The sequence below is a fragment of the Pagrus major genome, chromosome 13, assembly GCF_040436345.1.
Source record: "Pagrus major chromosome 13, Pma_NU_1.0".
In the NCBI taxonomy this organism is placed as follows: domain Eukaryota; kingdom Metazoa; phylum Chordata; class Actinopteri; order Spariformes; family Sparidae; genus Pagrus; species Pagrus major.
The window spans coordinates 9,239,880-9,256,593 of NC_133227.1; the positions used below are offsets into that span (position 1 = coordinate 9,239,880).

The window sequence follows — 16,714 nt, forward strand, 5'->3', positions numbered from 1 at the left end:
GACAAGTCAGGTCTCATGACCTTGAGGGCAAGTTTCATATCAATAACAAAGCTGACCATTAAAATGGAAATACTGGACCTAGTGCTTTCAACAGGCAACATATCAAATATTAAAGGTCTTTGTTTTGATGTGCAAAGCTTGCCCATTTCCTGTCTGTGCATTATTTATTTTTCATTTATCCAAGAATTTACCAGGTCAAAACATGAGATTAGGATGTTTTTGCTTTCCAGTTTCAAGCAAAGTCTGACTCAAATCCTCAAATCTCAACTCCAGAGCTCTGCATAAGTCAATCAACAACAACCATTAAGCAACAATATTTATTCTTAAATACATATACATAAAAACCCATTCATAAAAAGACACAAACTGAATATCAAGTTTGATTGTTTGTGCTAAAATTGTCATATACATGGGGATAACTGGCTGTGGGGTATACATTACATTGCATAGCTCGGATTGGCATGTGAGGGATGTGACTCAAAAAGTGCATTTGATGTCAGATATGGTGTTATTTTCAAATTCATCAGGGCCAAAAGAAAAAAAAAGCCCCAGCCTGGGTTTCAGCATCACATTCCTCGCTGAGTCATACATCAGCTGATTTTCATTACATTAGCTAGCCCTGATAAATACTGGAAATAATTATACAATGATGACTGACGACACCATATTAAGACAAATATTTAGGAACACTGATCTCAGCATGTTGTATATCCAAAGCAGAGTAAGACACAGGTTTAACAACACATGTAAACAAGAAATTTCACCAGTGATATCAACAAAATAACGAGACGGCAAGATTATATCCAATGCTTCGAACGTAACATTTCTCGTGGTGACATACTGATTTGTAAGCAGCTATTTTGTTTGCATCCTTTGTTCGAAAAACATGACTCAGAAGAACACTGAAATCCCACACAGCACTAGTGACAAATAAAGCTTACAGGAACATAATGTGAGAAGAATACGGGTCATTGGATCATTGGATGTGAGTACAGCATTTGCATGTTCACAGCACCACACTTATTAGCAGTGTAACACAGAAGTGAAAAGTGGCTCTGCAGAGATTCGCTTCAGTCAACAGTAGTAAATCGTGTTACAACACGCAGTCCATTCGCTGTAAAAGAAATAACTCCTGAGATGAGTGTCTTTATACACACGTACCTTAACCAGTGTTACTTAAAAAATGCATCATTTTGCTTTAAGTGTTACACAGAAATACACAGTGGAGCAACAACACTGCGAGGATGGATAGCAGTAAACATTGTTGTGATACATGACAATGTAAATAACAGAGATACAAAAATACAAATAATATTAGAAAAAAACAGTGGGAACAACCCAAACTCAGCAGCAACAGACATGCTCAATACATCCAGGAAAACATTCCTCATCTTATGGGATAGAAAATAAAGAAGAGTAGACACAGTGAATGAATAAAATGATGAGCCGGTATATAAATGTAAATTCTGACAGCAGTGGTGTTCATCTCCTGTACTCTGATAAGTGAGCTCTGAAGGTTGAATTCACACATTAGAAACCAGTGGGGTTTACATTTTTCATTACACATTGTGAAATCCAGATTGACTGTCTCAGCAAGTATTCCCAGACAAAATTGCAGGCCTAAAGCCACGCTTCGTCTCACAATGAGTATTAATCTACCTAATGCAGCGCAGTCTTAAAGGTTCAGTGTGCAGGATTTAGTGGCATCTGGGGGTGTGTTTGCAGAATGCAACCAATTGATCACCCCTTGTTCCACCCTTCCCTACGGTGGCTGCTAAAAAAAGGTGAAAAATGCTAAAGGTCCTCTCTAGAGCCAGTGTTTGGTTTGTCCATTCTGGGCTATTGTAGACACATGGCGGTGCAACTTTGTGGAAGAGGGCCTGCTCCCTCTGTCGATATAAAAGGCTCATTCTAAGGGAACAAAAGCACTTCAGTTCTTAGCTTCAGGTGATTTCACACTAAAGGAAAAAATGTGAATGCCCCTAAATCCTGCCCTCTGGACCTTTAAATGTTTTGTGGGTTCAAGATTTATAAAAGGTCCAATATCAACCATTAAATCCCCAATATTTTCCTAAATGATATTATCCTGGCAATGGATGGAAAGCAGGTAGTATTGGTGATTAAAATGGAAATGATTTTGCATCCATAATGAAATAAGTTCTTGTAATATGTTGCACAATATGTGTGCAGAAATCTATTCAATCCTTTTCAAGCTGTAGCGCAGATAGTCTTGTTACTAATAATCTTTTTGGGAGACAGAACTTCAGAAACTTCAGTGAAGTTTTGACTGACACCGGGGCAGGTCGATAACATCTGTGCGATTTTGTATGAGCATTGACATCATCTCGTCACCTTTACCCGAGATACACCTACGCTACCCGAGATAAATCTAAGACTTGGCCTGTGTGACACTGGCTTTATGAGAAATATGCTCTCTGTGACTGGGACTGTCCTGAAGGGATAAAGCTGCTTCAGGCACTTTAACACCACAAAGCCAGTGTAAGAGAGAAAGGAAATACCACGTTACTAGCAGCACAAGGTGGAATGTTTAGTGGAGACAGCGCACAGGACTGTTTTCCTGTTGCAGTGATCAAGGTACGTAAATGATACGGTAGAAATCCCCCCCACTAACAAGCACACACACACTTAATAACGCGTATGATCAATCTCAGATTTTTGGTGTTATGAAAGTAATTCAATACCAGTTTTAAAAAAAATGAAAAGTTTTACAAAAGCCCCCACATCTTCATCCCTTTGTCCATCTGTCCATCCACGCATCCATTGCTCAGACCTCTGAGCTGTTGTGGCAGTCTTGCATCCTCACCACCAACATGGGCTCTGTACTGACGGACCCTTTCACCACCTCCTGGACCCCCTCCCTCCATCCCTCCTTCCCATCCTTCTGTCTGGATCTCAGCACCAGGATAATGGTGACAATAATGAGGACAGTCAGCAGCAGCCCCACCAGCGCCCCCACAACAGTCACCAGACCCTCCTCTTCCTCCTCTGCGTTCAGCTCGCTAGGTTCCAGCCCATCGGTAAACAACTCATTCGACCCCCCGGCCCGGCGCTTGGTGCGGTCCAGAGCGATGTGCATGATATTGGTGCCGCGGTTGTTGTCTTCTCCGATATCCTCAGCGACCTGTGGGACTTCTTCGCCAGCCGACCTCCTGGAGCGATGACCTTTACCGCTCGATGAGGTCAAGGCGAGCTCACTGCCTGTGGCAACCAAGGAGTGGTACTCTAAGCTGCGCTTTCCGATGCCTCTGTTTGCATTCTCTTTGGAGCGGACCGTGTAAATGGTGTGAATGTACCACTCACGCCCTGCAGCAACCTGAGGAAAACACAAAATTATGAATGTCTTGCAATTATTTGTTCTCCAAATTGAGTAAATCTTGCAAAAAGAATACATTTTTGATAAGATAGGACCTGAGGGCGCTAAACTGACTCATTAATAGACTTTGGATTCCTGGCAAAAATGCATTTTGCCAAACTGGAATTGACTGAATTTGTGTGATGATTAAAAATACAATAAGTAGTAATCAATCATTGAGGATTAAATAACATTAAAGCTTAATGTCTCTCTTCCATTTTGGTCCTCCAACACACAACAAAGGGCACAAAATAACATAAGATAATAACATAACATCGAAGCGAAACATGCAGCACTGTACATCCAATGATGGAGTGGATTGTTCCAAGGTACCTCCATATAGCTGTAAATCTGTTTGGATTTGCAACAGTAACCCACAATAACACAATAAAGCTTTCTGAAGTTCAATATATTCAATAACAGATAGTCAGTTAGTTACTACTCTGCTGCTGGTTCACAATTAACAGTCATTGGCTATGAGGAGCAGTTAGAGATAGAATACCTGGAACATGGCTGTAGAGTCCAACCTAAATCCATCAGACCCTGGCTGTCTGACGAGGGACAAGGCTGATGGATCGTCCACTGCCAGCGCAGCATTAAAACTGACATCACCAAACACGCGTGCCTGGGTCTCTGGCTGAGCCTTGTCCTGGTGAGGTGTGTTAGATTGAGGAGAATTAAGAAAAATGATTTTCTGTGTTGATTGTATTTACTGAAATCGCAGTTATCGTCAAAAACCTGAATTAACTCACAAGAATCTTGAATCTATAGAGCAATGACGGGGAGTCAGCCAGGCAGCCAAATTCAAACTTGGTGGGGTTGTACTTGGGGACATATCCATCAGCACCGGTGCACAGGAACACCTTCTCTATGCTACAGAAGAAAGAGTCTCCCAGGTTCTGCACAGGATCCACCATCACACGACCATAGATCGTATCACCTGAAATGAAGGGAGAAAACATTATATTCATAAATCCTAGAAGGACAGGGTATCTGGTAAATATGGAAATATGGAAATGGTAATTAATTTAAAATGCCATACTGGTGGTTTTGTATGTTGCCAATGAACTACAAATCTGATGTTGATACCATACCGTTGCTTTTCAAGTTTTTTTCTGCCTTCCATGTAGAAACAAGAAGTACCAAATTCACGTCAATGTTTGCATATTTGTTGTCTTACCTACCACCTTTTGTTGGCCACCCCAAGATTTTCAGTGGCCCCTGGCAAGGGCTATATTTTTCGCAAGTTGATTTTCATATCGGCATGCTTTGCAATATCGACAGCAGTAATGTAGTTAACGTGATAAAAGCATCTACAACTCCTGGTATAGTCTTTTAAATCTTCACTGTACACAGAATATAAAGTCTTTAAGTCTGGCAAGAGGGCACTTACCCTCAGAAAAGGAAATATCACTCTCCTGTCCGAAACCCATGGAGCCGTCAGAGAGCCATAAGCTCCTCTTGGACAGCAAGAACATCTGAGTGTTCAGACTGAACTCCACTGCAACAGGGTCGCTCACCTACAGAATACAATAAAGAAAAACATCCAGTAACAAAGAAACATGCTACTACTGGATCTTAAGGGTCAAACAAAGATCGCCTTACTTGCTGGAATCTGATGTCTAGATCAAAGGTGACCGGTTCTCTGGGACTGCAAACAGGTGGAATGGTGTATTCCATATTCTGGGCTGTCGTACAGGGGATCAGCTTCACCGTGTAGGTCCCTGAGTAGTCCCTCACCTGAATGGAGCAGAAGTGACGGATACTCAAATGCCAGTTGAGCACACAGATGTACATATACAGATGTTTCAGTGTATGCGGTCATATTTACAGCAAAGTCAGAGGTGAAGGTCCACTGCTGGACTGGCTGGTTGTAGGTGGGCTCACTCCTCACTAAGGTGAGGTTGAAGGTCAGGCCAGGGTGGTCCACACTCATCACCATGGATGACATGGAGGTAGCTTGGTAACAGATGTTGAGAGAGTGAAAAGTTGATCACTTATATATATGTCTTCAGTGTTGGTGATACTACTGAGGATTATTACAACTGATCTCACCAGCTCTTTTTATTCTGCCTCCAGAGTGAGACTCCACAAACAGGCCCCTGAAACGAGCCTTCGTGCGGAAGTTTACCACCAAACGCCCCTGTTCATTGATGCGCATGCTGGTCGGATACAAAGCACCTGAAAAACACACACACAAACACACTGGATTCAACACAAAGAGTTTTGATTTATTATTCATTTTCATTTCTCTCTTCTCTCTTGGGAACTTACCCTGGAGCTCGGCCTGAGGGGGGCTGCCGATGCCATCCGTCCACAGAATGGCAGTGTCGTACACGAAAGTGAGGCGCAGCTCTGACTGCAGGTCAAAGTGCTGCCAGCCGCCGGTTCCCACGGGGGAGTGGAACACATAAGACACATAAAGAGGCACACGCAGGGTCACGTAGGACTGGACCAGGTTGAGCACCTGTAAGGAAGGAAACGGTTTCATTTTAGGCTCATTATGTACTCAGAAAGTAAAAGTCAGCATTGACAGGGTAAAATGTTCATTTATTTGATATCATGGTTGAAGCTGTAAGCTCAGTATGTAGAGCAACAACTGTCTTATCCTGTCAGATTAAGGGGTGACTGCAGGTCGATAAGCTATAATAAGTACTGAGAAGATGTACCAGATGAACACATTGTTCTCCTCCACAAGGTGCCTGAACTCTTTCACTCCTACTCAGTGTTGTCAAAGATGAAGAGAAGTCTTCTCGTGTTGTACACGACAAACCACAGTGGGCAGTGATGTGGGCTTGTATCGTTCTCTTCTATCTTGATTTCAGTTTTTTTAGTTTTCGAAGTATTTAAAAAGTCGATTATTGGTGTTGACCATCCCTGAAGCACTGAAGTGTAATCTACAAAATATGTACACACCTTGATCTGGTAAGCTGATTCAAAACTTTTAACACGGTCAGCACAACGGAAGTCAACGCGGACGAAAGCGTGGATCAGTTTTCATTGTTTCCACACAAAATGTGTTCAACGACTACATCTTTTTGAGTTGCTGCTCAAAAAAAGTAATTACTTGTTACTTTTATAACAAAGTAATATATTACTTTATGTAATATGTAAGAGTACTTGTCACATTACATCGCTGTATCCCCTGAGATGCACTGACATGTAATTGCCAGTTAAGAATATAACCTAACGCTAACCTTACATACGCCCACAAATCAGCCATGTCACAACAAACTCGCTCATCACAAAACTATGGCTTTATACCAGACTAGTCCAGCATACTTGGTATGCTTATCACTAAAGCAGGTATTACACTTAATGAGGAGGAGTCCCTCAAATAGTTTTCTCAGACAATCTGTTCCTCCTTGGAGTCAGCATAGGACAACCCAGGCTGAGGAGCCTCTCTCTCTCTCCGCACTGGATGGTGTCACTGCGTTAAATTTCATGGTATTCAGGAGACGTCATGTAATTCTTTTCCATCCACCCCTTATGCAGATAATTTAAGTAATGTAACAACTGTTTGATTAGAATAATAATAATAATAACAATAATACATCAATATCTAAAAAATAAAAATGCTTCAACTCCTAATTGGGACATAAAACACTGAGCGCCTTGAAGACCTCTATGAGGTCTTGTGTCAGATTTGTGTCAGGTGAGAAAATGAGGAAGGAAGAATACTGCATGTTTTAAAACCGTATGTGACGAAGTAGTGTTTCACTGGTCCACAGGATGGCATCGCTTTTCCTTCCACCTTACTATCCATTCCTCAACATCACAGAGAAATTATTTTCCTCATGGAGGTGGAAAGTTTAAGACCTCCAGCCACATGATCAGACGTGCCTCTTGGATAAAATGAAAGCTGGATGTCTGACCATGTGTGAAGAGGATTGCCACGGATGTATCAGGCATGTAAAAAGATTATTTCATGGGTGTGTTGTAGAGAGAGCGTACGGTGTGATGTGGATGAGAACTCGTGGCCAAATGCAGAAGAAGAAGACGGGTTGACAAGCATTATTCCTGAATCAGTAGCTATCCCAAAAAGGTATGTAACAAACAGTACATACCAATATAAAAGTAAATATGCGTAGTTTTGTTTTGCATAACTGGGATTACTTTAGTTTCATTTTGTGCACTTGGAATGATTTTGCAAAAATTGCAAAAGAGAAAAAAATCAAATTGCAGACTTTCTGATGAGTTCCTGTGGCATGTACTGTAAGATTGAGCAATCTATGCAATAAAGAAGGGCCCTTCTTTTTGTTGTACTGTAATCTTGGTTCATGATAAATGAATTAATGAATGAGTTACTGAATACATAAAATCATACATAAATAAATATATTTCAAAGACAATAATGATAATAATGATATTTTAATGCTACCTGTTGTTGCTGGTTTTATAGTCATCATATTATGAATGACAGTGTTGCAGTTGCCAGACAAATGGTGATTGACTGGTTGATTCTGAGATGTGTATCCTGGATGAGAGATGAACTGCTGTGCTGAGCTGCATGTCAGCAAATAGAACTGGGTGAACAGTCTTTAAAACAGTTAACTCAGCGTAGAGAAATGTGAGTACGCAACTGTACAAATCTTTCCATGTCATCTTGGATGTAGTTCCAGAAAGCAGCCACCAGGTGTCGCTGTTTGCCAACATTACTTCAACAGTTTTGCACCAATACAAGTTTGACAAAGCCAAAGAGTTTGTCTTAAAACAGATTGAAAAGGCACCATGTTATCTCTGTTTTTGCTTGAAATGAAAACATCTGTCATTTTTCATAATTATCAAACTGAATTTTGGCTCGGAGATTAACTGGCAAGATAAACTAAGAAAAGCAATTTGGCAGAAGATGTTTTTTTATCACTTGATTACACATATTATAACATCCAAACTCATTTTCTAAAATAACACCCGGCATTACGAGTCTGGTGATATATATTTGCAAACAGAGAGAATCTCCACTCAACTCCTGCAATTCGCTGCACACAGCTGAAATCCACCCCATCCATCTCAGCGGCTGTGAGGTCTCAGTAGAGTAAGTTGTAGAAATTGCTGAATCAGCATCCAAATGAGAAATTAAATGACTGGTAGCTGAGACAAACACTCAGCCCTGGGGTTTGACAAAGCAAAGCCATAATTTTACTACATAAAATAAACGTATACTGACTAGAACAAAGAGTAAAGATTGCAAATATTCACAGATTCGAACGATCATTGGTATTTTCAACTAAGTTTAACCTTCCAATTAGTGCATGTACTCTCCAGACAAAAAATAAAACCGTGATCATCTTGACATTGCAGTCAGAAGAATATTTTTTAACATTAATATGGTCTTTTGTACTTCAGAGGTAGCTGAATTGTTTAATTCTTTCTGTGCTCTTTGATACGTGCACCCTGGTGCCACTGCATGGTTCTGACAGCTCCTTTTTTTCTTTTGGCAGCCCTTGTTAAAAAAAAAAAAAAAAAAGAAACTCGCCATAACCTACGTGACAGTGTGACAGTGATGTCCCCTAACGAAGTGGACTTGAGGTCTTGCGGATGACGGGCGTTATGTGCAACTGTGTGCAAGCCGTTCTCGCTGTGACCGGGGACAAGTAAATTAATCTCTTACTTCTTCCTCTTCTCCAACCCCATCGCTCCCACACACACAAAAACCCGGCACACACACACACACACTCAGCGGTCCGATCATCAACAAGAAGCTCCCGGATCAAAGGCCGGAGGAACACAAAGGAGCAGCGGGACACGAGCAAAGAAGCAAGGGTCGGTCTCCTGATCCACAATAACAACAAGGAGCATGAGAATACAGCGGCTCTGTACAGTAGACAACACAAACAGCAATTTCAACATCAGCTGGAATGATGCAACAACAGCAAACAGCTACTGGCAGTTGTTAGTATCTAACTGACAGGTGGATATAACATTTAACAGCAAAGTCTGACTTCTCTGGTGAGCTCAACTGTCATACCACCAAGTCAGTTAAAGAAAAACTGAGAAACCTGCCTGATAGAGAACTAAGATTCCTGTTCCAAACCTTGACAGGATGTAGGTGTGCTCAAGATATCAAAGAATAAAAGTGACTCTTCCTTTCAGGATTTCACACGTTTCTTGTTAATCTAAGCTTTAATGCTCAATGTTGATAGCACCGGTGAGCATTAAGGGGCCGGCTGACAGGTTGGCAGTGCTTTTGTTTGAGTGCGTACGTTTCCGTTTGCGTATGTGTGCACGCACACTAAAAGCTGTCAGTCACAGAGATGGCAAACACACACACAAACATGCGATGAATGAGAGGTAAAACGCAAGCAAACAGACACGGTGCCGTTCTGTCTGTGCGAGCCCCTCATTCAGAGGGCTGTAAATAGACTGGTGGACACACACACACACAGGCAAACAGATGTACATACAAACCCTAGATTGGAATTTATACGTTGTGGACATATGCACACAGAAACACACAAAAAGACACACACGCACCTGTCCATCAGTCCCTATAGTGCCTCCGCAGTCAGTGAGCAGCTCAGACATGTGGTAGTAGCTGGTGAACTCCCACAGACAGGCCTCCAGGTTCAGGTTCCTGTAGAAGCGCAATGTGCTGTTCCCCCGCAGAGAGCTGCTGAACTGATAGGGCGCCGTATCCCCCATGCTTTCGGGGCTGCGCGTGGAAGCGGTGATGAAGCTGTGACCCGTGGTGACCTCGTTGTAGTCGAGCAAGTTGGAGCAGCGGTGGTTCCCGACCCGAGTTCCGTCAGGACTGAGAGTCAGTTCAAAGTTCATGAGCGGACGAGTGGAGATCACCGGAAGCATGCCTGCAGGGCGAGAGGAAGACGATGTGATTCTGACTGTGTCCGACTACCTTTGATACTGAGATGAATTATTATTTCAAAAACTTGGAGGAAAGAAACTGTTGAGCGGTAAAAAGAAAAGCAGGGGAGCAAGAGAAAAAAGGAAGAAGGAAACCTGGAGGAGACGAGGAGGAAGGAAACTGATTAAAAATCAAGCAGGGAATGTTAAGTAGGGGGGTTTGCTGGAGGGTTTCTAGCGGGGTTCGATGCAACGTGGCGAGATCTATATTCTGGCTGTCATGCTCCTGAGGATCCCCAGACGTGAATATTACACACACTACATTACACTTCACTTCATCTTTGGTACGAGCCCTGCTTCCAGCTCCTACCTACCATCTATGTGAGGCATGGTGACAGTCACTTTGATGAGGTTGGGGTGTTTCGGGTCTTCTGCTCCAGTGTAGCGTAGCTTGGCAGAGAAAGGCTCGGCTCCAACAGTCCCCATCTTACGTGGTTGACACATACCTTTATATGACAGAGAGATACTGAACTCAGGGACAGACTGGAGGAAAAAAGATACACTGAATGTCCCTGCAGTTGATTATAATTTAACCAATCCACCTGAAGTTATACTGTAATACACCGTTAAATACATATTTCTCATGACTCCCCTGAACTATTACTGAGTGAGGCAGCGATTTCCACATTTCTAAGAATACCTAGTGACCACCCTGAGAGAGTGTGTCTGGTGCATTCAAAATGTGTAGGTGGAGTGAGCGCGGTAGAAGAGATAACATGGCAACGGCAAACGACTGAGCTTTTACTTCTTCATTTGAGAAAAGTGTGAGTCTCTGACTCTTTCTTAATGTAATTAGCTTGTAGCGTCATTTGATTATGAAATGAAAATGGTGCCTCTGCCTTTTCTTATAATGTTTTAATAAAATGGTCTACAAAGCTTTTGTTGGTCTTTCAGTCTGAGGGCCTGACACTAAATGTATCCTCAGTGGAGTGTAATCAAATACATTTACTCAAGTACTGTAGTCAAAGTGTAACATCACCAATTTCATACATTAAAGTGTGTTTACAGGTCCTACTGCATATCTGAAAAAGTAGTATAAAGCCTATACCATAAAGGTGCATGTAATCTGATACATTGCCTCCAGTGATGTCACTCAGTGGCTAAATTGCATTGTGGGTAATGTAGGTGAATAAAAAATGTCATGTCTCTGGTTTTGCTGTCTCAATTTTGATCATTCGCTTTTTAAGTGTCCATATTGAGTCCAAAAGTGCAATGCTTTCCCTTTTTAATAATCATGACGGGGACGTCTGTACTGTAGTAACTAACAAAGGAGCTTTGGATCGGCCAAAGCCAGGGCTAGTTTCAGTAGATATCTCTGCTTACATATTGCACCTTTAACGCCTAATCCAAGTAAAAAGGATATTTATTACTGTTACACTTGAAGGGGGCAATTTTCTGCAGTGTTGTTTATAACACTTAATTACTTCAATCAAGTAACATCTTGATTGCAGATCACTTGTAATTGAGTAACTGAACTGAACTGAACTGAACTGAACACTTTTTAATCACTGAATTCAGTGAAGTCTTACACAGCTAATAGACAAAAAAGCTGCATCATCATTACTTGCTTTCCAGTGATTAATGTGTATTTTTCTTATAATGCTGTGCAGCTGTACCCTACAGTAGGTACTCTTCATTCAGAAGCACCATTCATGATGCCTGAAGAACAAAGCCCTTTTGTTTCCCATTGCTACAAGAGGCCAAAGCTCTGTTTAATTCCACCCCAAGAAAACTGGCAACATATGACACAGAAATGGCTGTTCATTCATTCATTGTTGTCCTCACCTTCCCCCTGGCTGACAGTGACAATGGGGCTGCTGAGCTCTAAACCCTCATCTCCGTTAGTATTAACAGCCCTGGCAGCACATTGGACCCTGGAGCCTGCCTGGAAGTACACTGAGTCCAATGTGATCATCTTGGAGGATGTAAAGAAGGTGTCAAAGTCCACCTCCCTCATGGGACTGGTGACGCCATCGGGGCCAGCCGGGGCGCTGATGAGCCAGCGGTAGCGGGTCAAGGTATTGTTGATGTGCTCGCTGACACAGATAGAGCCTGTCTTGTCGTAGTCTGGGTATTTTGTGTTGCAAGCCTAGAGGATGGATAAGGAAAGGGAGCAGGAGTGGGTGGGTGGGTGGGCAGGGACAGCAGAGAGATGGGAAAGATACAGCAGATGCCAGAGGACAAAAGGAGAGAGAGGAGCAGAATACAAAAACGACTCTGTGACTGTTGCCAAGGACATCCAGATGTTTCAGGGCGTCATGTTTCCATATTTAAGATCTTTGTAATGCTTTTTTTTTTTTTAGAATTAGATAAATAGGCATCTGGGTTTGAGCAGTAAGCTTTTGACGGGTGTCCGTGAATATCCTTTTTATACCTGTTGACACAGTGTCTCCTGATGCAGCACTCGACACTTCAATTTTGACAAGACTACTTCCTTTTGTTTGTTTCGGACACACACACACATACACACACACACACACACACACACACACACACACAGACAAACAAACAAACCACACACAGCAGTCACCTGAGAAGCAAACTTCTCAACACATCACGAAAATCCATTTAAATGTCTCACTGAGCCTGTAGTGTTTCTTCTGTGTATGAAAGCATGAGGACTGTGGCCTACTAAACTATGTAATACGTCTTTTAAGGACGGACCGGCTAACTCCGGAAGGACAGTTTAACTTTGGTTGAAGAAAAAGGATGGGTCCTGAGGGATTACAATGTGCCCTTCACTCCCAGAGGATGTGGGTCCTGATTAGGGCCTGCCTCCTCATTACAGAAAAATCCTACACATTTACCAGTGGTCCGTCGAGTGTACTCCTTTTGTACAGCGAGCAATTGAATTTCAAAGATATTTCCTGAGCCCCTTGAGTGCCTGGATATCATTAAAAAGGTATACTATTCATGATTTCCCCTAATTCCCTCTCTATCATCACTTTTGACCCACTAGAACTGTGTGTCTGTGTCTACAGAGACCCTGCCCTATGCCTGTACTTTCTTATTCTCTTAGTATTTTACCATATTTGGGGTGTCTCTGGGGCTCAGCCGTTCTGGAGGAAGATGGTTGATTGTTGAGTCTCATTCCCAGTCGTCAAACACCAACACTTTGGGTTGGTAGCTCGCCACCCAAACCCGTAGGGGAAAAGAAAAACTTAAAAAAACAATCACAATCGCCTTGCGTGGTACTAAACACGCAGCAAGGTGCCCCTGCAAAATACCATCCGAGGGGGGTAATTTTTGCACGTGGGAAGGCGAACCCTGGCATTGAAAAGGCACAATCTATGCAAAGGAAAAGGTAACAGTTGCTGGCTTTTTTAGTTTTTTTAACCGTTAGCTACCACGTTAGAGTAACTAACCATTATCAGCATGTCAGTTGTTGGCTTGTATTTGTTACATCCACATGTCGTGATGTATTTAACGTCCTCACAGTACATCTATGTCTACAACGCTGCCTCCGCTTTTGACTTTCTCTTATCAGTTACATTATCCATGCCAGGAGGCCTTGAAGTATTGTATGGATGTATCTATTTTTGTACGTCGGGGGGCATAAATGAGCCTTTGCCTTTTCACTATCTGTGTGTTACCGCTTTCAATCTATGGTAGGGGAAACAACAACAGCAACCTCCGAGCTAGTAACTGACATGCTGAAAATGACAAGTTATCCTAACCTTGTCGCTAGCAGTTTTGACCTTTTCTTTTGCATAGATTTTGCCATTTCACTGCCATGGCTCGCCTCCCCACCTGCAAAACAAATTCCCTCATGCTCCACTATTTGCTCCACCCAAGACGACTGTGAGCGGTCTGAAGAAACACAGAGCGTTGGCAAGCCACCAACCCAAAGCTTTGGTAAACGATGATGTGGGAATGAGACTCAGCAAGACAAATCCTGCATAGCGTGCCTTTAAGTTTGACTCACCGTGACACAGATGACGGGGTAGCCAGCTGGTGGGTGGAGATTATCTGTTGTCCTGGAGACGTCGTCGTAATGGAGCAGAGACACCACATGAGGCAGGGAGGGGAAAGTGACATCAGCCATGCTGTTGGTCTCCTCGATGTAAACGATCACTTTAGTTACCTGTTCCATAAAAGGAGGTTAGAAGACTAATGAGACGTGGCGGCAAAATGATTAAAGTGATCACAGAGCTGGATGTGTTTACAATCTCACAGTCAAGGCTCATTCTTGGCTTTCCTATTCACCCTTCTCTCTCATTTCTCTCACGCTGCCTCTTTTTCCTCTGCATGCTGTTTTGTTTTCATAGATAATCTATTATTTATTGAGAAATGTTTTCATCGCTTTTTCGGCTGCAACTACAGTAAAGTGCTGCTGTTCTCAGGGCCAAGACACCCTTGTAAAAGAGATCCCTGATCTCAGAGGCAATGACCTGGATAAATTTGGGTCAAATCAGAAATAAAAAAGCTTTTCATCTCATTATTTTTTCATCAAGCTGACCTTCCATAAAGGGGATTTTCGTGCGATTGTTGTGTGATGATGAGACATGAACACAGTCCTGACCTGAGTTTCAGCCACCATGTTTTCATCAGGCTTCAGGTGGAGGGTAAAGGCTTCCCTCATCTCTCTGACACCGTCAAAGAGCACCTCCACCTCCACCACATGCTCCTTATCCCCCTGTTTGAACTCAATGTCTGGACACACAAACACACATGGGAAAAGGTGATTACATGTTTATACAACACACAATACACTTACACACTACAATACACTACAGAGATCATCATTAGAACAAGTGCAATGCATTGATGATTGATGAACTTTTGTCAGGTGAAAAAAAAATAAAGTTTCCCTCTTTTTTGCTGATTTGAGCTTCCACAAAGAAATGAATAAAGCCTCACAGGTTCGCACAAATCATGTTTTATTGCTTCAGAGGAATATATCACTTAGCTAAAAAGCATTGCAGGTTTCCATTTGCATAGTGTTAAAGGTGGCTTTATCTCCTTGCGAGATAAGTAACAGAGCTTTGCATTGGAAATGTGCTGCGCTGAGAAAATATTGGGCAAAAATGAGAAATTCAATGCTGTGTGATTCAAAACTGCTGGGAAATTGCCACTATTTGAACGGTGGGTGGGCAGGTATGATTTGAATAGACTGAAAGTATTCACATAAATATTTCAAGCCTTGATGAAGCCAAGAAAGGTTCACTGCCCTGAAAGCTGTGTGGATAGAGAGGAAAATTTCACCCTGCTGACAAAGCATGAAAAATACTGAAATTCAATTAAAAATTACATGACCCTCCACTGGACTATTGCAGAAAATACCTTTCCCCATTTGGGATGAAATTAGAAATCAATGACCCTCGCCCAAATAAATCCCCATGCCTGCTTTCATTAATTTCACATTCCTATGGGGAGCCTTGTTTTAAAACCTCTCTTGTTAGCTGACACAAATGCTTAACAGAAATATATCAGAGGATATCTGAAGGCCAGTAATAGAGTAAAGGTAATGTGTCATGTGGAGTGTTTGACCACAAGTGGTGCTGTTTTATGAAGAAGGACATGAATTTAACATTTTTAAGCAACACTTTTTAACTTTTTCACCTTAAAAAAAATAAATACAAGTGTCTTGTAATAGAGTGAAGGGTGTCTCTGTCTCAGCCACTCCGCCCCCCATCACTTGTTTCTGCACTATGTAACTTCATTGAGAGGGTAGGATCACAGCGTTACATACATGTTTACTTTGAGATACACATACATACACATAAAACTGTTATGATGTAATGAGTTTTGTTTGTAGTACATTACGTCTGACAAACTGTTACAGACCTGGGATTTGTATTCATGACAGTGTTGTTGCACTCAGAAACTGTAGGGGGCGCCAAATCGCACAAAATGCCAATTTCTACATAATGTTGCTTTACTGTGGCATGGTCAGTTTGGGGAGTAACTAATTAGATGTAACACTGTTATGTAAATAAATTTAATTGTAATCTGGTACAGTTACTGAGAAAAAAATATGTATCAGTGCTTTTGGTTATCTTACTTATTACATCTTTAAAAGGGTAACTAGTAACCTGTAACCTATTACATTTCAAAACCTGCAATGATTTAAAGATTTAAAACATCTGTATCTCCTCATTTTTTTTAACAATAAACTGCTACAATGTACCTGTAACCCTGAGAGCCGTAGGAGGACATGTGTATGTTTACCTTGAGACACGGGGTAGTAGTCCTCTCCTGAGATTGCTGACCCGTCTTTGGTGTGAACGCGGACCACTGACACTTTTGATGTGTCACCCACTCGTACCACAGGGATCCTCACAGTTGCCACGGCGCCGGCTTCCTTCGGTTCACTAACGCTGAACTTGGTTTCAGAAAAACGGATGATGGGTTCTGAAGTGCACAGGAAGGAAGAAAAAATGTAATACAGTGAGAACACACTGACCTTTAAATATCACTTCCCTAATAATCACTGCTGACGACAATTATAAATTAACACCAAAGCTGCTCAAGTATTCA

General features: G+C 42.0%; 1 protein-coding gene across 1 annotated transcript in view; it reads right to left on the reverse strand.

Annotated features, from left to right (window-relative positions):
* Window positions 1-2,785: 2,785 nt before the first annotated feature.
* Window positions 2,786-16,714, reverse strand: part of LOC141007304 (FRAS1-related extracellular matrix protein 2-like) — a gene marked incomplete at its 5' end in the record, with an annotated part of 65,794 nt that continues 51,865 nt past the window's right edge. Inside the window, 14 exon segments of the mRNA XM_073479649.1 lie at window positions 2,786-3,334; window positions 3,876-4,022; window positions 4,126-4,313; window positions 4,767-4,893; window positions 4,979-5,113; window positions 5,205-5,332; window positions 5,429-5,554; window positions 5,648-5,840; window positions 9,848-10,179; window positions 10,549-10,680; window positions 12,020-12,323; window positions 14,160-14,318; window positions 14,757-14,887; window positions 16,406-16,588. Of these exon segments, the coding sequence (XP_073335750.1) occupies window positions 2,786-3,334; window positions 3,876-4,022; window positions 4,126-4,313; window positions 4,767-4,893; window positions 4,979-5,113; window positions 5,205-5,332; window positions 5,429-5,554; window positions 5,648-5,840; window positions 9,848-10,179; window positions 10,549-10,680; window positions 12,020-12,323; window positions 14,160-14,318; window positions 14,757-14,887; window positions 16,406-16,588 (2,834 nt within the window).